General features: G+C 40.9%; 1 protein-coding gene across 1 annotated transcript in view; it reads right to left on the bottom strand.

Annotated features, from left to right (window-relative positions):
- The window catches only part of LOC138212891 (CD81 protein-like), a 36,415-nt gene extending 13,980 nt beyond the window's left edge, over positions 1 to 22,435 (bottom strand). Inside the window, exons 1-2 of the mRNA XM_069173554.1 lie at positions 22,250 to 22,435; positions 9,411 to 9,525 (exon numbers count right to left, since the gene is read on the bottom strand). Coding sequence (XP_069029655.1) covers positions 9,411 to 9,525; positions 22,250 to 22,315 — 181 coding nt within the window. The 5' untranslated portion in view covers positions 22,316 to 22,435. The remainder of the gene's footprint in view (positions 1 to 9,410; positions 9,526 to 22,249) is intronic.
- Between the last annotated feature and the right edge of the window lie 1,984 nt (positions 22,436 to 24,419).

Below are 24,419 nucleotides of genomic sequence, written 5' to 3' on the forward strand. Positions count from 1 at the left end.
ATCATTAACAGAGGGGTGGCAGAAGTGCTGCAGAGACCTATAAAGACATTCAAGTCAAGTTAAAATAAACAGCTATTAAATTCATACAAATTGCTGGACAGTAAAAAAAAAAGTGAGTCGTGTTCCAGTTAAGTAAAAGTAAAGCTACCGGTCAATTATTCAATATAATTGCAGGTTCTGCAGTTTTCTCTCTCCTCACTACATCTGCAGAAACCTCTGTCTGTGTTCTGCTGGCAGATGCGCATTTGACTTGACAGAAGATGAATGGGATGTAGCATGAAAGAAGGATGTGTGATTGTACTCAAGTTTCTCTCTGGAAACAGTCCTCTCTCTTCTTTCAATATTGCTCTTCAGATGTGTAGGACAAAAATGTGAGCCACATACATACTATGCAGACCTTCATAGACCTTTCCCTATTTAATACAAACATTGGGCCTCATTAAAAAATCTTTCTTTAGAAGAAATTTCTTCTTAAAACCCACTTATGCAGTTTTTACAAAGATTCTAGCATTCACCAATGTTTTCTTATTCTGGATTTGTTCTTAGATAACAACAAAATGTATGCATACTCAAGAGCACATTGGGCACATCACTAGAAAACCAAAGACATTGTAGTGCATTTTTACTTTTTTATTGATTTCCTGAAGTGTTTCTGGGATTGTAATCAGTGTTTGGGCCATTTCCTCCCAGATGTCCAGAACCATCTGAGATATGACATGGGGCAGGTGAACATGATCTGGGTGTAGCTCTGGAGGTGCTGCTGCAGTCTGTGAGCTACAGGTTATTTTTAATTAGGGCCTGAGCACCGATGGTGCAAAAGCCCTAGAAAGCCCTATTGTTTTTCAAGGAATTATTCTTATTGTGTATTATTAGGGCCCAAGCACCGATGGCGCGAAAGCCCTAGAAAGCCCTATTGTTTTTCAAGGAATTATTTGTCTTTTTCTCATTCCTTATTATTCTTAAGTAAAGTGATTTGCCTTTTTGGAGGCTTTATCATATTCAAAAACTCATGAAAGTGGATACACATATGCCTCCCGGTGGAGTCGCGAATGGGTGTGGCCAAATGGCTCGAGAGCGCCCCCTAAAGAGATGCCCCGGCAGCCACATTTACCTAAATTCACAAAATCCGGTGGACATGTGTATCACATAACTTGACAGGAAGTCCACCATTTTGAATTTAGTCGCCATTTTGGGCGATTCTTATACGTTGTACTTTGTCGAACTCCTCCTCGGGATTTTGTCGCACCGACTTGAATTTAGTTTCTATGGATAGTTAACATGTTTGGGATTAAATCTTATCAAACAAATTCGTTTTCGTCAACGCGTGTGCCCTCGACCTACCGGCCATTTTGAGTGTCTAAGTGTCTTGCCATGAAACTACAAGTTTCTTTAAATCTTATGTACATGGACCGACCTTCTCCAAACATCACAGGTATGATAACAGCCCCGCCCTGAAGACCCCTGTGGGGTAATATTCGCTCATAGTCATAGCGCCCCCTGGTGGAAACTGGAAATGACACTTTTCATACGTTCTACGTCGAGCTGGTTGATCACATGAACCTAAAGTCGGGTCACAATAACCTGAACATGTAGTTGATGATATATTGAGACATTCGTTCGACTTTGTCAATGGGCGGTTTCACCTACACGCACCAAATTTGTTGGACTTGTGTATCATACTGAGATGTACTGAAAAGTGTCTCGGCATCGTGAATTTGTTTTCGTGGATCGTTGTAGACCGTGTCGTGGCGGCCATTTTGAGCATCTCGCCATGAACCTGCAACTGTCTGTAACTTTTATGTACATATTCCGCTCTTCCTCAAACATTACATCTTTGATAGCAGTCCCACCCTGAAGACACCTGATAGTAATATTCCGTCATAGTCGTAGCGCCCCCTGCTGGAGACAGGAAACGAGACAAAAATAGCAACTTTAATCGGGGATATGCGATCCCTCGCACGCTGCACGTCGGGGAGACAGCTTCGGGGAGTTATCACTGCTTGCAGTTTTCATTTTTAATTGGTTTCGCACCGTTCTCCTGATTCGTTTTTGCGTTTCAATTTCCGAGGACCGTAGGATTCATCAACATAAGAACAACAGTGTGAACAAATCCAGTGTTTAAGAAACACGTCATGAATCTGACATAAATCTTATCTTAGGACATATCTTAAGAACAAATTTAAGAAAAATCATAGGAATATATTGGGAATGAGGCCCATTATTATTGCGATTGGTAAGAAGGATGCGTGTTTGTCTCTTTGGAAACAGCCCTCTCTCTTTTTGAAATAGTGCTATTAGGAGGTGTATGACGGAAATTTGGAGCCACATATGTACTATCCAGACCTCCATCGGGACCCTTCCTCTACATACATTATCACTGTGGCTAAAAACTTAAATCATCAAGAATGCATGTGCATCTGTTAATAAGACTGAAATCAAAATTAAACTTTTTTTTATATAACAAAAAAAAAATCTGCGCAATGCAAAACATGGAGATGCAAGGAAATTAAAGAATATGTTGAGAACGTGGTTTTACACCCGTGGAAACATTTTAGAGATGACAAAGGGAAAGATTATTCAGACATATTGTTTGTCCAGCAATGACATTTCTGAGTTATTGAATGGACTGAATGATGATTGACAGCCATCAACAAGGAGGAGCCACGCAATGTCAAAACTTCTTTCGACTCAGCATTGTCCTGCCTCTGGTTCGTTCCAGCGTTTTGCTGCTTGGATATCCCACCCAGTCCCGTTATTCAGGTGTGCTGTCACAGGTCCTTGAATGTGTCCCGCAGAATTGACAGGTAGCTTCATGAGGTTCATGAGCACTCGCGAGGCACTGAATGAAAAGTCACCTGCTCATCACAGAAAGATCTGGACCTGCTGATCGGTGTTTGTTAGACGACCTCATCAACCATCCCTCCTTTTATTTGCCGACGTTTTATTATTAAGCCTTTTTTTTCACCTTTAAGTTTTTCCCGCAGTATTTATTTTCTTGCCAATGGGATCAGATGTCCTTTTCCTTTTGCGGTCGATCTGTTTTCCATTGCTGGAATCACTTTAACACATGCAAACCCCTCATTTAAATACAGCGATTTGCACCTGATTTCAATGACGCAATTACTCTTAGTAAATCACCCGCAAAACGGGTGCAAAAGAATTTTCAAACTTTTGGAAGGAACATGCAATTTAGTACCCTTTATTTGAGATCTTAGTAAATCAGGCCCTAAGTGTTTAGCTATCTCTCAAATTGTGCTTTGTAGACACGCAGGCTAGGCCGCAATACTAGCTTATGAAGATGAAAGTAATATTTCCCCTTTCCTTGTTTAGTTGGAAGTTTATGATCTAACAGAGATGAGGCTACACCACATTTTAAATAATAAGTAACCATATAATTGTCAGATTAGGGAAGATGAAAGAATTTAAATCAATAAAAATATAAGGTAAAATCAAGTTTTAAAAAAAGGCTTGAAATAAGGTAGGTACTTTGAATAGATAAAAGAAATTGGGTAAAATACAGTTATGTAACACAATTACAAGTTAAGGTTTGGACATGTAAAATTAAGCAAAGGAAATCTGTAAATGGAATAAGTGTGTTGATTTTAAGGTGGTGTTGTATTTTGTTCCAGGAGTCAGGTGCCAGTTGAGTGTGTCTGATGAAGTGTGTCTGCGTGTAGAGGTAACGGGGCAGTTTTCCCAGTAAGAGTTTTTAGATGAAAAGATGCCAGTGAGTATGACGTCTCTGTGGAAGAGAGGACCATCCGACCCTATCGCATAGGAGGCAGTGATGGGTATTGTAGTCATTACTGTTAATAGAGCTCAAGGTGGAATGGTAGACAAAGTCCAGAGGTTTATGGCCTGGCACCCACTGGCTGTGTGGCCTGTGCGTCTCAGGCGCATGGCTCAGCTGCAGCTTGCTTGCGTGTGTGTATGTCAGCTGCGGTGCTGCGGCTGTAGGTCTTACAATTGAATCAGAGTTTCTCTTTGATAATGGCCATTAATATAGAAGTTTTGAGGTCTGACAAGTGACAAGTTGTAACCAAAAAGCAGGCAGGTGGTTTATATTTACCCTCGCTCCAAGGTGAGACACACACAAGTACTCACAGCGACACAGAGGAGAGATACAGAAAGAGAAGGAGAAAGCGAGCAGCGAAGGAAACCCTGCCCCTCACCTGGTGGAGTACTATCATGATATAATTACAGCCTACCCTGTGTTTCTGCTATGATTATACCGTACAAATGTGATCACAGGCATTGTGTCTATTTTATAAATGACGCAACACACACGCAAGGCGGGAAATGAACGTCTCGGCGGACAGTGTGGCTGCTCTCAATAATTAACACGGATGCCGAAATGAAATGACGCCACGCAGCAACAGATAACGGATGGATGTCTATAAATCACATCGCCGTAGTCTAAGACTGACATAAAAACTGCCTCAACTACCCTTTTCCTACAAAACATGGAAAACATGGTTTTATTTCTGTAGAGGCACCTTTTGTCTGAGTCGGCGCACTACATTATCAACGTGAAAGTTGTAAGTCTGTTGAAGGAAGAAATATTGATATTAGTGTGGTCTATAAATCTGCTTCTGGAGAATAATATAAACTTTGTTTTGCCTGCATTTATTGGAGATCTTAGGTCTTACAAGCTTGGTGGAAAGCGATGGAAGAGCACTGTAGGTTTTCAAATGGTAGTTGTACAGAATCAGCATCGTGGTACAGCACTGTCGTTTGCATACAGATGTAAATGACAATTAACCAGAGGTAAAACAATATTTTTGCTGTAAATAGTGAAAAGAACAGGACCTAAAATTGAACCCTGTGAAACAACTTTTGTTTATGGTAAAAACCTCGCACTGGTAACTTCCCAATTTAACTGATTGATGTCTCTCTAAAGAGTAGTTCCTGAACCAAATACATGTATTTGAGTCAAATCCAATATTATGCAGCCTGTGTAAGAGGTAAGGACGAGGGGTCAAACGTATCAAATGCTTTTGACAGATGAACAAAAAGAAACAGTGCTTTTTTTTTTCATTTAATGCTGATACAATGTCTTTTAAAACTATAGTAACAGCAGTTACAGGACTGTGGCCTGCTCTAAAACCAGAGTGAAACTGCTTCAAGATGGAAGCTCTGGGTAGAGATACCTTCAATTGATCATTTATAAAAAATTTCAGGACTTTTGAGTGCAAGGCAGGTTGGATGTGGGTGTGGGATCCGAGCACCAACGGTGGTGAAACCCTATTGTTTTTGCTCAGATTTTTTTTATTATTTTCAGGGGTCCAAGCACCAACGATGATGAAACCCTATTTTTTTCCGTTAAGATTTCTAGTATTATTTTTCCGCCAGTACAATGCTGGGTGCAGTGCTGGGACCTAAATTGTAGGTGGTCCAAAGGTGACATTTCCTGACATTCCTGAAAGATAGTGAGCCCTGAAAAGATTTGACACGTCAACCATTAGGGGGCGCTATAATTTTTAAATAACTCCTAGACCGTCCATATTATATGCTGGGAATATTGACAAAAAAACACAGACATTTTTTTTTTGTAATATGAAAAATTAACATCAAGTTATAATAAACTGTAGTTTTTCTTCAAGAAACATTTTGTTTAATTGCATAAGCAGCATGAACTAAATTGGAATGAACTCTCCAAAATTCTTTAATTAAGTCTGACAAAGTGTATGTGATGAATGCTTTGTGTTTTCAGACATAATCCTGTGATGTCCGTTTTCTTATAAGAAATGTAAGCATTTCTAACCAAGAGCTAGATACCATTCTTATACCATTTGCTAACTGTGCCACAAAAAAATATATAATGCAACCTCTACTAACTTTAATTCCTTTGCTCATGAGAAAACTGATGTAACTAGAGCACAGTATGACTAAATACAAAGTGGTAAATACAGTTCGAGAAACCTCAATTGTAGTTCATTATTTATCACATTTACATTAGTTTTATAATAATGCACGTGCCCATTTTTAACAAATTATTCAGTTAATGTCTGGTGTTTTTTTAGTTTACTGTAAACAGACTTTAATGTAGTAGTGTTGTGTGAGTAGTAAAAAGTGTATACATGCACAAGGTGGGTAATTGGGCAATTGTATCTGTGAGTGTGTAAGGGTAAGATAAAGGAAGGGAGCAGATGTAAGGAAAAAAGGGTGGGAGGGACTAGCGGAGAAATAAGAAGACACAAGGCAACTTGAACACTAACCAAAACCAGATGGCGAGGTAAGAGGGAGCAACAGTGGAAATAAACCATGCGGAGTGAAGGAAAAGAAACTCACACATGAGGGAGAAAAAGGGTTGGGGCTGGTGAAGAGGTGGAGGCCGAGAAGGGCGGGCCGGTGAGGAATTTTTTCCTAAGTCGAATAGGTTCTTTTTCTCCCCGTCTTGGGAGTTAGAAAGAGACTTTATGTAAGGGCTAGGATGAAATCATTGAGGCTATTTGCAATAAAGTCCCTGAGTAGTTCCTTTCTGATAGGTGAGGCTTGCTCGAGATGATGACAAAAGACTCATCTAAAAACTCACGACCTTTTTTTTTGTATTTCAGATGTACATCGGAGATTCTTTCTCACATTTAGTTTTCAACTGTACCAATTCTGTGCTTTCCTATCATTTTACATCTTCACAAGGCAGATGACTTAGGTTGTTCACATGAACAGGAGGAAATGACGTGTAATATCACGGCAGCTGTCGGAGTGCAAGCTGTGAACAGAGCCATATGATGACCTAAGTGTCCTCAGTTAGTCCTGGTCACAAGTAACCAGTGGTCTGGATTAGGCTGGGCCCCATCCACTCATTATAACATACATTATATATTAATGAATTTCAGTCTGGCCGCACCAGGCTAGTTCAGACATTAATTCTGTTACAGCTTAAATAGCTGAAAGAAAGCTGAAAATGCAAATATCTGTATCCTCAGCTATTGGTTGTTGCCAGTTGTTGTAAATTGCCATTAGCCCTTCTTAATCTGAATATTTTCTTTATCAGCTAATTAAGACGTGGGCATTGTTTGGTCTGCTTTACATACATTTTGTCAATTGCCTTTGCCCATCCCAGTTTATGTCAACTCTTTGTTGACAACAGTGAGCATCTTAACTTTTAAAGACTGCCTGGCTGTAGATGTACCAGAAAATTCAACTGTAAGCTTGTTTCTGGTTATGATATATTAACTGTAATATACGCAAGTCACTCATTGTTTGCTTTTTTTTGACTGTTTGTAACATTTCAGCATAACACAAACAAAGGAACACTCATTCGTGCAGTCCAGGATGATTTTCTATCTCACTATCCCTCTTTCTTGATCTATCCATATTAGGGCTACACAATTAATCGTAATAAAATTGCAATCTTGATTTAAGCCTCTGTGCGATCTCATTTTTCAATGACAAATAGTAGACTCCCCCTACCATGTTGTGCCAGGTGTTCTGGCCCATTTTGTGAGGTTGCTTGTGGAAACTCTTGTCAATCAGGTTGGCAATAATATCTTTAGACTGCCATAATTTAAGAGGGTTAAGGCAGCCAATTATCTGGGAGTGTACCCAGACTTATATATTAATGAATTTCAGTCTGGCCACACTGGGCTAGTTCAGACATTAATTCTGTTGCAGTTAGCTTTCAAACACACTGTTTAGCTTTCAAAATAATTTTTGATAGACAACATTTTTTATGACAACATTCTGAAAGTCTTGTAAAGTGTTTGGGCAATACTGTGTCTGAATATAGTCAAGCCGATAAATAGAGGTCTACGGGCCTGTTTCACAAAACCTAGATAAGGGATTACGCCGGAATTTTCCAGGTATCCTGTCTTAATTAAGCGTTGTTTTGGTTTCACAAAAGCAGTGGCACATAGGTTATTATGAAGATTTATTCTATGAAACTATCCTGGTCCAGACCTGGCTAACATCCAGGCTTACTTAATCCTGGTGCCTTTCAGTCAGTGTTTACTCTTATCATAAAACTATTTCTTAGTTATTCCCTGTAAAAGGGAAGTTTTGCTATAAAATAATGAATATAAGAAGTTTCTGTTCATGAAGACTACTGTTTATATTATTACTTGAGGTTTTATTAATATTTTACTGCACTGTTTGAGATTCTTAAAAACGGACAATAAAGTTGCAATCGTGTTTTAAATTAAGTCATGAAGACAGTAAAGTATAAAAACATGGGTGTTTCTCCCTTTACAATCGCGGGCCCTTGAAGACGTTATCAATGATAAAACGCAACGTTTTCTGATGAAAAAAGGTGTTTTGGGAATCCCAAGATTCAGCACCGCAGAGGACGGCGCCCTGACCGTCCTAAAGATGATCTGTACTGGGCTAAAAAAAAAAAATCATATTTCTCTTTATACGGCAAGAGATGCTGAAATTCTGAGTAAAACCACTATTTGTCATTCCTTTAGAAGGGTATATTTGGCATTGAAACAATATTCTCGCATTGTCATCATCTTCCCACAGAAGTATGTGCTAGCCTATATTAAGGAGGAATTTTCCCAAATCGCAGGTAAAATGAATTAGGCCTACAGATTATGTGGCCGTGTATTTGTGTGTGTGTGCGCTCACACATGCAGAGAGAGAGCAAGGTTTGTAATCTTCATGGTGAATAATATGAGTAACATTAACTTCTTCTGCTCACATTTAAGGCATTGAGGTGTACAACTGATAATTTGAGCCATTAATTCCTTGAAGTAGCCTAGACTATGTAATTATGACATCTTTAGTTACGATCTGTGATGGGTAAATGTTTATATTTAGGAAACTACGCATTCAGTCAGTACTGTCTGCCACACTTTTTGACGCTCCTTACAGATTACAGATTGTAATTTTACTCTTCGTATGGTTCCATTAAAAGCCGTTTCTCACTGGGATTTTCAATTTCTCCATCAATGAATCTGTGATCTACCGCATGGTCTTTTGAAGTGCAGTGAATGTGCATTTATCCGGATTAATTACACTTGGTTTGAACTAGCAGCACCTGATCAACCAGGCTTGGCAATTGTGAAACAGATTAAGGCAGGATGCACTGACTGGCCTAGGTCAAGCCTGGGTTTTCTATGTTATCCTGGATATCTTAATTCTGCTTTTGTGAAACAGAAAATAGTCAATAAACTGAAGGAATAATTAGTAATATGAATAACCTAAGAGAGAATTACAAAATTTGATTAAGCAACGATGGTACCTTTCGAGTGGACAAAAAGGCCAATTACAACATATGCCACAAACATCGAAACATTTATATTATGTGTGATTCAGTTGTGCTCTAGGTTAAGTATGGTAACAAAGCTACAAAGCCCGCTATTGCTGAACTGCATACAGTATGTTTGAGCAAGACAGTTTCCATAAGACAAAGACAATGTAAAGACTGACACAGAGACAGATAAAAGAAAAACAGCTGAAATACGTACTGATGTAGAAGGTGTTGGGGGCGTGGGCTCCATCTAATTCAAGCTCCAGCAGGTTGCTGATCTTGGGGTCATGTCTCAACCACAGGGCCACACCGAGTATTACTCCTCCTGTAAGCTTCAACATATAACATGTAGTTTTAGATAAATATATATATATAGTCTGTATACAGCATCAGTTTACCAAGTCACAACACATACACAGTAACTTACACAAAACCAGCACCGATATAGGTGAAAATGAAACATTCAAAATGTATACAGTGGGTACGGAAAGTAATCAGACCCTTTTAAATTTTTCACTCTTTGTTTCATTGCAGCCATTTGCTAAAATCAAAAAAGTTCATTTTATTTCTCATTAATGTACACTCAGCACCCCATCTTGACAGAAAAAAACAGAAATGTAGAAATTTGTGCAAATTTATTAAAAAAGAAAAACTGAAATATCACATGGTCATAAGTATTCAGACCCTTTGCTCAGTATTGAGTAGAAGCACCCTTTTGAGCTCGTACAGCCATGAGTCTTCTTGGGAATGATGCAACAAGCTTTTCACACCTGGATTTGGGGATCCTCTGCCATTCTTCCTTGCAGATCCTCTCCAGTTCCGTCAGGTTGGATGGTGAACGTTGGTGGACAGCCATTTTCAGGTCCCTCCAGAGATGCTCAATTGGGTTTAGGTCAGGGCTCTGGCTGGGCCAGTCAAGAATGGTCACAGGGTTGTTCCGAAGCCACTCCTTTGTTATTTTAGCTGTGTGCTTAGGGTCATTGTCTTGTTGGAAGGTGAACCTTCGGCCCAGTCTGAAGTCCAGAGCACTCTGGAAGAGGTTTTCTTCCAGGATATCTCTGTACTTGGCCGCATTCATCTTTCCTTCAATTGCAACCAGTCGTCCTGTCCCTGCAGCTGAAAAACACCCCCATAGCATGATGCTGCCACCACCATGTTTCACTGTTGGGATTGTATTGGGCAGGTGATGAGCAGTGCCTGGTTTTCTCCACACATACCACTTAGAATTAACGCCAAAAAGTTCAATCTTGGTCTCATCAGACCAGAGAATCGTATTTCTCATAGTCTGGGAGTCCTTCATGTGTTTTTTGGCAAACTCTATGCGGGCTTTCATATGTCTTGCACTGAGGAGAGGCTTCCGTCGGGCCACTCTGCCATAAAGCCCCGACTGGTGGAGGGCTGCAGTGATAGTTGGCTTTGTGGAACTTTCTCCCATCTCCCTACTGCATCTCTGGAGCTCAGCCACAGTGATCTTTGGGTTCTTCTTTACCTCTCTCACCAAGGCTCTTCTCCCACGATTGTTCAGTTTGGCTGGACGGCCAGGTCTAGGAAGAGTTCTGGTCGTCCCAAACTTCTTCCATTTAAGGATTATGGAGGCCACTGTGCTCTCAGGAACCTTGAGTGCTGCAGACATTATTTTGTAACCTTGGCCAGATCTGTGCCTTGCCACAATTCTGTCTCTGAGCTCCTTGGACAGTTCCTTCGACCTCATGATTCTCATTTGCTCTGACATGCACTGTGAGCTGTAAGGTCTTATATAGACAGGTGTGTGCCTTTCCTAATCAAGTCCAATCAGTTTAGTTAAACACAGCTGGACTCCAATGAAGGAGTAGAACCATCTCAAGGAGGATCAGAAGAAATGGACTGCATGTGAGTTAAATATGAGTGTCACAGCAAAGGGTCTGAATACTTATGACCATGTGATATTTCAGTTTTTCTTTTTTAATAAATTTGCACAAATTTCTACATTTCTGTTTTTTTCTGTCAAGATGGGGTGCTGAGTGTACATTAATGAGAAATAAAATGAACTTTTTTGATTTTAGCAAATGGCTGCAATGAAACAAAGAGTGAAAAATTTAAAGGGGTCTGAATACTGTATATACTGTATACAAAGTTGCTCTGCAAATACATAAATTAAAAAAAAGAGGTAGGACTTACAATTAATTCTAGGTCTGCAAATTTGATCGCATGATTTAGTGTGCAGTGCCACAGAAGAACGACTTGTTGGTGTAATCACGTCATAATGATAAGCATATGTTTGCATCTTATGCAGCAACAAACATGGCTAGCAGCTGCTGTTCTACCGGTTTTCAGTAAGTTTAATTGACTGTCAATAATTTTCCTCCTCTTATCGATGGTGTTGGTGGTGGGTGCAAGAGAAGGGGTGCTCAGGGGAAGTTTGTGAAACACTGCTTCAATCAAAAGCACACTTTCTGATGCTATCTAAGTTAAAAAACAAGCTATAATGTGTTAATCATTTAACAATATGCTATCTTTACATTGTGGATAATATGAACACACAATGATAACCAAATAAGTAGAAATTGATTTAATAAATATTCAATATTGGAATTAATTATCTTAATATAAAAATATGTCAATGCAGTCTAAAAAATATATTACAAAACCATCACCATTATTATTGTAATTATAAACAGTCAGGAGAGACGATTATTAACAGTCAGGAAAGATAATCAATCAGGCTATTTGTTAGAGGTAATCAAGTTCATATTGATTTAATATTTACACACAATTAGGAACAAAATAAAAACATTTAAAATGACCTATGCTATCAAAAAGTCAAGTTAAATTCAATTACACTCAATATAACAAACAACAATACTGTAACCATAACCCTTAACAAAAGTATAACGAATCTGTGTCTGTATGTTCATGCTTATGTGAGATTGAAGCTGATCATTCATGGTCAAGTCCATCACACAAGCCATGGAAGTCCTTCGACAAAACCTTCTTCAGTTCTTGAAGATGTTTGAATTTCAGTGCTTTAATTTTTAGACTGGCTTTATAGAGTGGGAAAACTGTGGTGATCCCTCTCTTCCTCCTGAGAGATGGGGACAGATGCAGTTCCCAGTCATCTGAGTGGAGAATCTTGCACTCAATAGTGCCATCCACGTTGTATCGAGTTATGGGAGAAATTGAATGGGGAAAAATGGCAAAGTGGACGGAGATGGAGGAGGTCGAAAGTCCCGTTTTAATTGACTACATAGAATGTCTTAACATAGATGATGTGCAGAATTTCTTCTGTTATTTATGCAAAGTTGAGTCTGTCACTCTTGTTGTTACATTGGAGATAAACATATTTTTTTGTTGTATGTTCAGCAATGAAATGTTTCTGTCCTCAGTGGCTGATTAAGCCATCATACTGGTTGAAAAATGTAGTCAGGTAGATGGGGTGCAGGGCAGCTAAATTGATGTGACTAATGTCTATGTATGCAGTCCTGACAACACACATGACAACTGTTTTGTAATCAACAAGTGGCTATTTGCCTCCGACTTCAGCAGACGCTAAACCCAAACAAAGTTGGCCTGAGAGAGGAGATTGTGCAGTTAAACTCAGCAATTTATCTATCTACTACTGCCTAAATGTGCAGGAGGCAAGGCATTAGTCAGGTGTGTTGCGGGATAATCAGCCCTACATGTACATGACCAGCCCCGATATTCTTACCCTAACCATCTCACTCACACCTAAACCTCACACACCCAACTAACACTGCAGGTCACCGAATCGGATGGATTCAAAGACGGATGGAGGGGCGGACGAACGAACGGATGGATGGATACTTTATTAATCCCCTTGGGGAAATTCAGGTATCCAGTAGCTCACACATTTAAATCTAGTTTTAAAAAATAGGACAATAAAATAAACAACCAATAACAGTCTAAGTCAGTGACAATATTGGGTCAAAAACAGGGATAAGAACAGAAGGATTGTTAAATCAACCTGTCAATAAATTAATAAAAAAAAATTAAATGAGACAAAAGTGATGCTCATTATTATTGCACACAGTTCCTTAGTTCTGGAAGTCCTGACACAGCTAATGAACAGCTGAGAGACAGGAGAGCAGGGGGACAAGCAACAGTCCAGATCATGAGCCACTGACCCCGGCTGAGGTGTTGTAAAGCCTGACAGTTGTGGGTAAAAAATTATTTCTACCTTCTAGTCCTGCAGCACAAATAATGGGTAACCAGTTACAGCATTGTTTCTCCTATATGCATTTAGGAACAGCGCACTGCTGCTGTTAAAATTTAATCACTGGTGCAACCATTTTTTTAATTTATTTGGAGGACAGGAGAAGAGGCGATGGCTCCATCTCACCCAAGGGGCAACAGACAGTGACATCTCCAATTGGTTTGTGAACGGCCCTTATCAAGCCTTCAGGTTGGTTACTGGCCGGCGCCATCCTGATACGGTAGTTTGGATCTGTTTGGAGCCAGAAGTAACCATATTTGGACCAGCTGGAGAGGAGCAAGTGGTGGATCTGACTAGATCTGTTTTGGAAACCCGACAACACTTCATCCCGCTCACCAATACCCATAACCTGACGGCTCCACAGGCCTGTCAATCAAACAGAAACATCCCCAAAAACACTTATGAGGCTTATTTTCTAATTCATGATGAAATTATTTTTGGATGGACCACCACAAAAGAAGGAGTGACTTTAGCTACCAAAACTGAAATCACTGGAAAAAATGTGATGACTTTGAATTTCATAAGGGTTGAATGGGAGGCTATGGCCCTTTCCCAATGTCAGCCCTAAACCCTAAACCCTAAACTCTCACTGACTTAGCTGACGTCACAGCTGTAGTGTTTGAGAGTTTGAGTTCATGAGGGGTGAAATGGTATAAAAAGCAAAATGGGACACTCCATCGTGACATCACAGCTGGTAGTCATACCATCCGAGTACTCGTCTCATCCCTAAAGCTAAGACGAGTTTCTGTTTATAAATTTAAACCACTACAGGCTGACCCAACACCACTCCCTCCCTATCCTCCTTCCGCTGTTATTGAAGTTCATTCCAGAGCAAAAGCAAGCTGCTGCCTAGCACCCAGATCAACACAATAACTGGCAAGAGTGCAGAAATTCAATTTTAAACTTCCTGAATCAATAACTCGTTAATTAAAGGTTGTTAAAACATAAATGTCTCATTCCTCCCACGGAAAGTAAGACAACAAGCTATAATCATAAGCAACAACCACATTTTTTATCAAAACTGAACATATAACACAGGCCTGTATGTAGAGCCAGCTGTGCAAAAGTGCACCTAAAAAGTCTAAAACACAGAAGAAATAGAGATACAGCAAAAATAGTTAATAACTTCTGTGCAATTTAATGTACAGTTACCAAAATCATTTTACACATCAATGGTCTCCTGTTGGTTCTAATACAAGACTTAATTTGGAAAAGTAAGGCTTATTTGTAAGCTATTCAATAACTTCAGTCTATTTTAGTAGTGTTACCTAAATCACTTCACATAGCAATGATCTCCTGTTGTTTTTTTCCTATTGAAAATTACTTTCCCTTTTTTCAAATTAAGAGTTATAGAGTAACCAACATGAGACAATCGATTTGTGAAGTGATTTTTGTGACACTAACCTGTGTAAGAAATGAAGTTATTGAAAATATGCCATAATTTACTCCAAGGACTATCAAGGTGTCTGAGAGCATCTCAACCACGTGTGGAGAATGAAGCTGGTTTGAAGAACTGTGACTCTTCAATCATGAACATCATGTGTTAAGAAATGACCAAACTGTTTGACAAATGACAGATAACCAACATTCTAAATGTGAAAAAAAAACATTACGGTCATTACGGACACACGGTGTCCCTAGTCAGACTCCATAATGACATAAATGTGTGTGAGTTAGTTACAGACAGGAATAGTTACTGTGAAAAAAAAAATGACAAGATGAAAAAGAATTATATCCACGAGTGCATTTCCTTTCATTTAAGACTGTCATTTGGTTTTTTTGTTTTCGATGAATGCACAGATCCAGAGGCTCATAAATGTTATTCTTGAGGAAAAGTTCATGACTGTATTAAATATGCACTCAAGTCAGCTCATCGGAGTCATCCGTGCTAAATCATGGACACTTTGGACCAGGTATATCTTGAACATCAAGATTTCAGAACATTTGTACCGCAACTTTTGATGCCCCCCAAAAATTAAGTGTTACTTCACCTGCTTACTCCACTAGCTTACCTTTTATAAGTTCGCCTATACACTGCAGATAAATAGTGCTGCCAAAAACCATCAAGCCCGTCCAAATGGCAAAGTCTTTGCTCTGGAGAAAACGTTCTCCCCTAAACTCAGTCACTTTACATTGTCTTAAGTCCCACAGACGTTCAACTGCTCGGCTGCTACCATTCAAACACATCTGAGTCCCAACCAGCTCCCTATCTGTGTCTTTTAAACGGCGAAGCTCTCCACAGGGGTGATTTTCACATGAACTTGTGACATCAAAACGCCCCAAAAACTCTGAACTGCATCATGATTCACTTTAGTCAAATAATACTGCATTCAGGGGAGGTCAAAAATTGGATGATAATGTGTTCAAAAGCACATGTCTGCACACCCAGTTGAGGTGTACGCTCTGCTATCGGAGTTGACAGCTGTGTGGGGGCACTTTGTCTCGCCCATGTGTATTTCAGTGAATCACAATTGCATTTTAACGACATGATCCTTAACATGCTCACACCTTAGACCCTGATTGGTCAGTGACTGGCCAACCAACTTGACCAACCCTACATTAACTTTTACGGGCCCCTGGCCATTGGTTATGTCAAACCCTGCAGTAAAGTTTTCTAAAATAAATGTTGTCATGTCAGTCCAGATTTACATGAAAATGTATGTAAATTTAGAACCTCTTCCTGCTTACACACACACACACACACACACACACACACACACACACACACACACACACACACACCAAAGCTGTCCAGGAACAGTACATCAATAAAGCAGGCAATGTTGAAACTATCAATCTATTAAAAAAAGTATTGATTAAAATAGCTTAATCAGAGGTGGGTGCCATTGAGGTGACCCATTTAACAAAGAGCAAGAACAGACCAAACAAAAGACAATAAAAACATCAACACCAAAAACATAAATAAGAAAAATACACAAAAAATATAATAATGAATATATGGGCATGGGTTTACCAAGAGGAAAGATAGACTACATGCATCATTCTTAGTAACTCATAACATTTTTGACAGATGCCCAAAAGACTTTATTTAATCATCCGTTTATCAATTAGTCACTACATTTGACGTCACATATTCCACACCAAGAAAACCGACCAAGGAAACTCACAGGCCAACATAATCAGGTTTACTACTGGTAGCCCTCAACAAAGAGTGTATACCTCCGAGTACAGGCAGATCAGGTTCAAAGCTGGAGACAAGCTAAGACTTATTTTAAGCAAGACAAGGAAAACAGTTATAAAAGCTGAGTCCCAACACGTAATGACTCAAGAGAGAAGTGACATAAGAAATTAGGGTGAAACTTAAAAATTGCTTTAAATATGTTTTAGTGTCAGATTGCACAGCTCAAGTTTCCTTGCCAGCTCTCCCACCAGTGTCTATTTCTGCCTACTGCAGAAGGGAGAATATTTAGGCATGCTGGATATGGGGGCTGGAGTCTTGTCGACATATCTTTCCTCCTACTCTTTAACTGACTCATACCTCACCATCTTTTTCTCTCCCATATCTTTTTCTTATTATCTGTTGTCTCCTTTCAGTTCCCTCGCTCGCGTAGTTTCTGTTCTTTCCTTTGCAGATGTCCCGTCATGGAGCTGCATGTCTCCGCCCTACACTTGTCGTCTCCACCAACAGTTCTTCTCTTGTATCTCTATGCTGTCCTTTTCTCTCTCTGCTCTCCTCTCACCCTAACCGGTCGAGGCAGATTGCCGCCCACCTCTGAGCCTGGTTCTGTCAGAGGTTTCTTCCAGTTAAGAGGGAGCTTTTCCTTCCCTCTGTTGGAGGTTTTTCTCCCTTAAAGAGGAGTTTTTTTCCCTCCTAGCTTATGTGGGAATTGTTGAATTGTTGGGTTTCTCTGTATAATATTGTAAAGTCTTGCTGCAAGGACTTTAATGTGTTAAGTGCCATGAAATAACCTATGTTGTGATTTGGCGCTATATAAATAAAGTTGAATTGAATATCCAATAAGACACAAAATACACTCCAAGTGTCATCACACCTTAGTCATGTAACTTTTCAGGAAGAAAACAAACTACATCAGCCTTGACAAATGGTGGTTAATTCAAAATACAATTGTTATAGGGTGACTTTTTTTGCAATAAAATTGCGAGAATTAAAAAAAGAATTACAAGATGAGGAAAAATATTTGCCATTTCTTTTTAACAGCTACCTGATAACGAGTTATCATTCTTTTTGTAATTACTTCCTATAATAAAGATACCGCACATCAGAAAATATTTTAGTTATAATCTTTGTTTATTTATTTTTTTTAACTTGAAAGACAATGGGGATCAAAGTTACTAAAAATTCATAAAAGAAACAGAGCTTTACAAACCAGACAGTCTGTGACTATAATATAGGAAAGAAAGGCTACATGTGCTGTTAAAATAAGAGCTTTGGATGCTGTTATAATATAATAATTCAACACATAGGCCTACTGTATGCACAAAAACTAAGCGCAGTCACTTACAACTTAAAGTGTGTATAAAACGAATTAACATACAGTATTCCTCATCCCAAAAATAAGACCACATTTTCCACAAACCCTGTCATTTCCTGTTTTTTGCTTGTTCCATTTTTTTTTTCCAGTTAGCTAGCAAGCAGTTTGTTTTGGTGATGAGTGGAGAGGCAGCGGACCTTTCTCTTTTGTTGCTGTAGCAGAATATATGAGTTATGTAACCAATCAGAAACTAAGAGAGATGTTGATCTTGTATAGACTCAGTGATTACAGTATTGCCATAGTAACCGGATGGTATGGAGAGACCTGGCTGCCTCAAGAACAAAGACTGTCAACTCTGCCCACAGAGGTGGAAACAGCAACATGTGCTGCAACACCTCAGCACATATGAAGACATTAGAACAAATTTTTAATACAAAAATTTAAACACAAACTCAAAATTATTGATCCACTCTGAGACTAAAGTAAAATGCAACATCTACTTGGACAAAATATATCGCGTTGTAGAGGCAGTGACATTTGTCATTACCTGTCACAGCTGAACTTACAACCAGCAGTTCTAGTCAGTCTCCTCACAGCATCCAACTCTGTCCTATTATTTACTCCTTATTTACTACAAGGAGGATATTTAAAATTTTGTATTAACTTTGCATAACTTATGTTCATATATTGTTGTTGTCAATTGTTTTGATTTAATTTTCCTTGGTATATATGTAATTTTTATGGCTTTTCTTTTCAGCATTTCTCTGACACTATTATGTTGTCTTTGAATCTTTGTTAATATTGTCCACTTGACATTCATGTTCATAAAGCATATTGCATTTTTTTTTTTTAATTGAGTGACAGAGACAGACGGACTGACAGTGAGGCTGCCAAGAGGACACAAGAGCCAGTGTTTCCCTTATATGCATTTAGACGTTGTTAAAATTGGACCGCAGCTGCTGCAGTTTTGAAACATTGACTTTTTTTTAGAGACAATCGTGATCTCAATTTGAAGCAAAAAAAAATTTTGATTCTTATTGAATCCAAAATTGTGCAGCCCTACTCTGAACCAGTATTTTTATAAATCTTGTGCTTTTGTCCGTGTCTCTCATTCTGGGTTTACTTTGCTGCCAGTATCTGCTGCTTTGTGGTGTAATACAGCATGGTCATTTGTTGAGGGAAAATCTAAGAGTCAATTAAGAGGTTTTGATGTAGATGATGTCCGGAATGAAAAGACGGCAGAATTGTTGTCATTTAAAAATCAGATGGCATTTAGGCATGAATCGAGTTTAAAAAAAAATAAATAAATGTATTTCACTTTATTAATCCCAGAGGGGAAGTTTCTTCGCTACAGCAGGGGGGCTCTGCTGCAACAGGCTGCCACGAGCGCGGCGCCAGGTAACCTGACCTGAGGTGCATGTTTTTGGATGATGGGAGGAAGCCGGAGAACCCGGAGAGAACCCACGCAAGCACAGGGAGAACATGCAAACTCCGCACAGAAAGGCCCAGGACCGGATTCGAACCCCGAACCTTTTTGCTGTGAGGCGACAATGCTAACCACTGCACCACCGTGCCGCAATCTTTTTAAGATTAATTGTGCAGCCCTAAATTAGGTGTAACTGAGTTACAAACTGAAATTACAAAATAAGAGTTAACTGTTATCAGTTACAGTTACTGAGAACAAAATGTAGCTAAATGAGTTACTATTCAAAATGTTGGTGATTGTTTTTTGATCAGTTCTCTTGTTTAAATTTGCTCTACCTCTCAACTGCCAATCAGATCATTATGCATTGCTCTGAGCAACCAGGCCAAAGTACCTACCCAGTTCTATCGGATAAGAAAAAGAGATCATTAAAAAGAGTCATTTTGGAAAAAGTGTAAAAAGAATTGTGAATAGTGACCAGCCCTGTTGAAAGTTCTATCATCACTTCGTATGGAGTTGACCTGAATGTAGACTTGTGCTGTGTTCCAAATGACATACTTACTGTAGTACACTAATAAATAGTGCTCTTACACAAAAGGACTTACTTGTGTAGTGCAGGAATTTTGACAGAGTAGCGCTGTTTCAATCTGCACATTGCTGTTCTGCACTTGCAGGAAATAACCTCAGCATGCAAAACACATCACCCGCCAAAATATCTGCAGCTTTACTTATTTTACCCAGAGATTAACATGTTTTTGTGCCCTGTGTTTAACACTCAATAAACACACTGATTTGTCTGTCCAGCAGCAGAAGTGCCGCTTCCTCTGACACCTTCATTTGAAAATTCTTTACGTTGGTGGACCCACCCCTTCTTCTACATAGCCAAGATAGCAACCGCTTACTTCTTTTTTTGGACCGTTTTGATGCAATATCCTGATGCAACATTGCATGTTTCTGTACTCGCACAAGTACGTCATTTGGAACACAGTATTGGTTAAAGGTTATGGGCACATTTTTTCTTTACAGCAGTCAGGGTTTGTTGGTTTTCTAATCTACATACAGTTCCCCTATCTCCAGCAGTGAAATGCGATCATCGCTGCTTAATTTTTTTTTCCCTTTTTTGTGGAGGAGAGGAGGAAAGGGCTGCGTTTAATGTTACATTATTTTGCGCTACGGACAATTCATTTACATGTCAATTCACACACATGTGAGTAAAGCAAATACAAAAAAATGTTGCGCTAAGCAACAATTGTAAACAACACCGCCAGCAATGAATCAAGCAAATATTTTTAGGATCATCATTCGCCAAAGGGAAAACAGTCCTGCAACAAGAGTTTTGCACAGTAATGTTACAGCAAACACACTGATTTGATAGAAATACACAAGAACTTAAGTGACATTGGACAGATATTGGCAGATTCAAACTTTCTGTATCAATAACTCATTAACTAAACATTGATGAAACGGAAAGAACATCTAACAATCTAAAACGCACAACATCGCAGACTCACCAAACTTTTACTGGCCTCAGGCCATGAGACCACCAGTTTTGTCAGATCCAATAACATAAAAATTTTATTATATTCTATGTACTCTTGACAGTAAAATACTCAACTATAAACTTTGAAAAAAAAAATTAAAAGTGGAAACAACCAGAGTCCTAAAAGTATTGTAACATAAATTTGTGGTCATGTGGCCGAGGAATAATTATGCATTAATCCAAATAATTGTGATAAGGTAGGAAAGTTGTGTTTTCAGGTCTTCATGGTTATAAAACCCTTTGCAAACAATGACATACCAGGTAATTTAATTAGCGTTAGTTTGTTACAGGTTAGTTGCTGTTACAAGCGAATATGCAGCGTGATGAGACGCAGCACATCAGCTCAAGACAGCAATAAGCTATAACTCTCCTGCTATTAGGCTATAGTTAACATTACAAAAAACACATATCTTAACGTGACATTATCCAGCAAGGCACAGATATCAAGACACATGGAAAACAACATTCTGACAGATTACTTTGAAATAATGTGTCAGTGTTTGATAAACTGCTGTGCTGCGTTTGTTTATCTGTAATCCTTTATTTGCATTAATCTGTCACTGTATTAACGCTAAATTCTTCCACATTCGGATTTATCTGCTACATTTTAGAACAAAGAAAAGAACGATGAGAACCAAAATAAATGGAGATTTTAAAAAAAAAAAGAGATTTTGAAGGTGTTATAAAGCAGCAGCGCAAGGAGAGCGAGAACTATCCCCAAATGTTTCCATGATTCATTACCTAACACGGGGCTTTGACTCACCAGATGGAAACCACCATGTCATCGCCCCCTCCACGTAGACTCGCACAAACACAATTTGGGTGGAGAATGTAATCCAAACAAAGCCACTCTCCAAATCAAGTAGTACTAAACCACATTCCTACAAACTACAAAACGACCAAGTTATCGTTAGCCCATCATGTTTTTCAACTTCCTCCATTGACCTAAAACTGCTTTATCCGTGTTTTAGGGTCGCACCGAACAAAAACGATGGCGTGGACTTGTAATTACGGGGCAACAGACGTTATTTTCTGCTGTCCATTTAATTCTGTCTGAATACGTGAGGTAACTCTACTCCACCATATGCTGTGTTTTGCTGTATATGCACTATAATTTCCCCGACCTTATAGATGTGACGTGTAGTTACGTAAATTAACCACACGCGCTTTTTTAACTATTAATTTGGTTACCCTGATTGCACCAGTATACCCGTTATGGTGAACACATCTGTACAAAGACTTTTAAGGAGACGTTAAATGCAAAAAATCTGTGCGATGTAACGTGGATGTTGTTGATTTTTTTCAAGCAACGTTTTGTTCAAGACGGGTTGGCAGACTTAAACCTAAAACGCTAAACGACGGAGAGGAGGCGGCGCTGCGCATCTAAGTGAGCGCCCACAATGCTGGGGAAAAAAACACGGCCACTTACCCAGAAGATGAAGTTGAAGAAGAAAAGCATGTATTTGATGCATTTGGTGCAACCTTCGACTCCCATGATGATCCGTTAAACAATATGGTGCAGAATTCCCAGGACGGCTGCAGTCGAAGACGAGTAACGGGGCTGATTCTCAACAGGAAATCCCGACTCCAGTTTGTAGACAGAGGCAACACCCAACTCCTCCCTCCCTCCCTCATGGCCTGAGCACCCCGCCATAATCCAGTCACCGTTGCCTGTTTTGACTGACAAAGAGTGGACCAATCAGAGTGCAAAACGGCCGATTGTCTTAAAAGAGCCAATGTTTTCGTTTTCATTTATGAGGAGTATATTTTCCATGACGTATGTACCATGTACGCATGTACCAATTTAAACACATTATTTGTATACGATGTATTTTGTATCGTATCAAATTATATTTTTAAAGTCTTCCTTTATAAGAACTGTCAGGAGTCCGGTTTTCCTCTGTTTTGCCCCCCCCCCCCTCTCCTCCTGTGTCCCCTCAGTCCCCTGTCTGCTTGTTCTGTGTCCTCCTCTTCTCACTTCCCGTGGCCACGCCACTCACCCCTGATCACCACCTGCAGGTGTGCTGCATCTCCCTGATCACCTCCCCGGACTATATGTACCCTGCCCCTGCACTCCTCTGGTTGTCGGTTCATTTGTTAGTCACCCATCCGTCCTCTGTCCTGTTCCCGTTCCTCTGGCTTCTGTTCCTCCTGCGGAGCTCCCTGTCGAAGTCACCAGTCGGTGGAGTTGCCCTCCCGACTCGGAGGATTATTGACTCCGTTTCTTCCAGCGGTCCTGTCCGCTGGTCTGCCGGCTGTCCTGCCAGCCGTGTCTCCCCGGATCTGTCGGTTGAGTTGCCCTCCCGACTGGAAGCAAGTGGACACGATAGGTGCCACCTTTTGGTTTGTTTGTTTTTGTGTTGATTGGAATAAAGACTGTATTTTGGAACCGATACCTGAGTCTGAGCCTGCATTTGGGTCCTGGTAAACACCACCTCATGACAGAATGAACCGACCAAGGGAGGACCCAGCGGCCCCAGACTCGGGGCGAGGTACATGACTTTATTTCAATATTTTGCCAGTCAGGCCCGCCGGAATGATCCCGTTTCCGCTGAACCCAGGACTGGGTTTGAGGGAACCCGCCTGGCTTTCTGGGACCCCCCCCAGAGGGAGGCGACACCGGGGTCACCAGCCATCCGGTCCTGCTACGCCCCTTGGTCTCTGGACGTGTAGCCGTCAGTCGCCACGAGCGAGCCCACAGCCCCGTCGGTTGCCATGACGGACTCTCTATCCCCGCAGCGCCGGTGAGCGATCCAGACGCCATTCGGGACGAGGAGTTGGTCCACAGGATCATGCAGGCCCTGCCTCCAGCTGCGGCCAATGATCCAGACGCCATCTGGGCCAGGGCGTTGGCCCGCAAGGGCCTGCAGCGTGGCCTACGCGGCAGTAGCGCTGCTCCTCCATTTCCTGTCGCTGGACGGGTCATCGACGTCCCGTCTCCAGCTCTTCCGTCCTCCGGCGTGGTCGACGCCCCTCGTCCAGCTCCTGCTGCCTCTGCGTGGGTCGATGCTCCAGTCTCCGACGCGGTCGACGCTCCGTCCTCGGGGGCGGTCGACGCCCCGCCTCCGGCTCCGTCCTTGGGGGCAGTCGACGCCCCGCCTCCTGCTCTGTCCTCTGGCGCGGCCGACGTCCTGCCTCCGGCTCCTGCTGCCTTCGGGTGGGTCGAAGCCCTGCCTCGTCATCATTCCCCGGAGCGGTCCCCCCAGTCCGTCCTGCCCTGTGGGCGTCCTCCGGAGCGGTCCCCCCAGTCCGTCCTGCCCCATGGCCATCCTCCCCCGTGGCCGTCCTCCGGAGCGGTCACCCCAGGCCTTCCTGCCCCGTGGTCGTTCTCCGTGGCAGTCACCCCAGGCCATCCTGCCCAGTGCCCGTCCTCCGTCCACCTAGGTTTCCCTTCTCATGTCTTGTGTTGTTGTGGTCCTCCGTCCCTCCTCCGGTCCCCCTCTTCCCGCCCGGTCCAGTTTTGGTCGCCGAGAGGCTCCCTTTGAGGGGGGGGGGGGTACTGTCAGGAGTCCGGTTTTCCTCTGTTTTGCTCCCGATCCTCTCTCCTCCTGTGTCCCCTGTCTGCTTGTTCTGTGTCCTCCTCTTCTCACCTCCCGTGG

This window comes from Embiotoca jacksoni, unplaced genomic scaffold (genome assembly GCF_022577435.1).
Source record: "Embiotoca jacksoni isolate LCO1_2020_lvr unplaced genomic scaffold, fEmbJac1.0.p SCAF_6, whole genome shotgun sequence".
Taxonomy (NCBI): Eukaryota; Metazoa; Chordata; class Actinopteri; family Embiotocidae; genus Embiotoca; species Embiotoca jacksoni.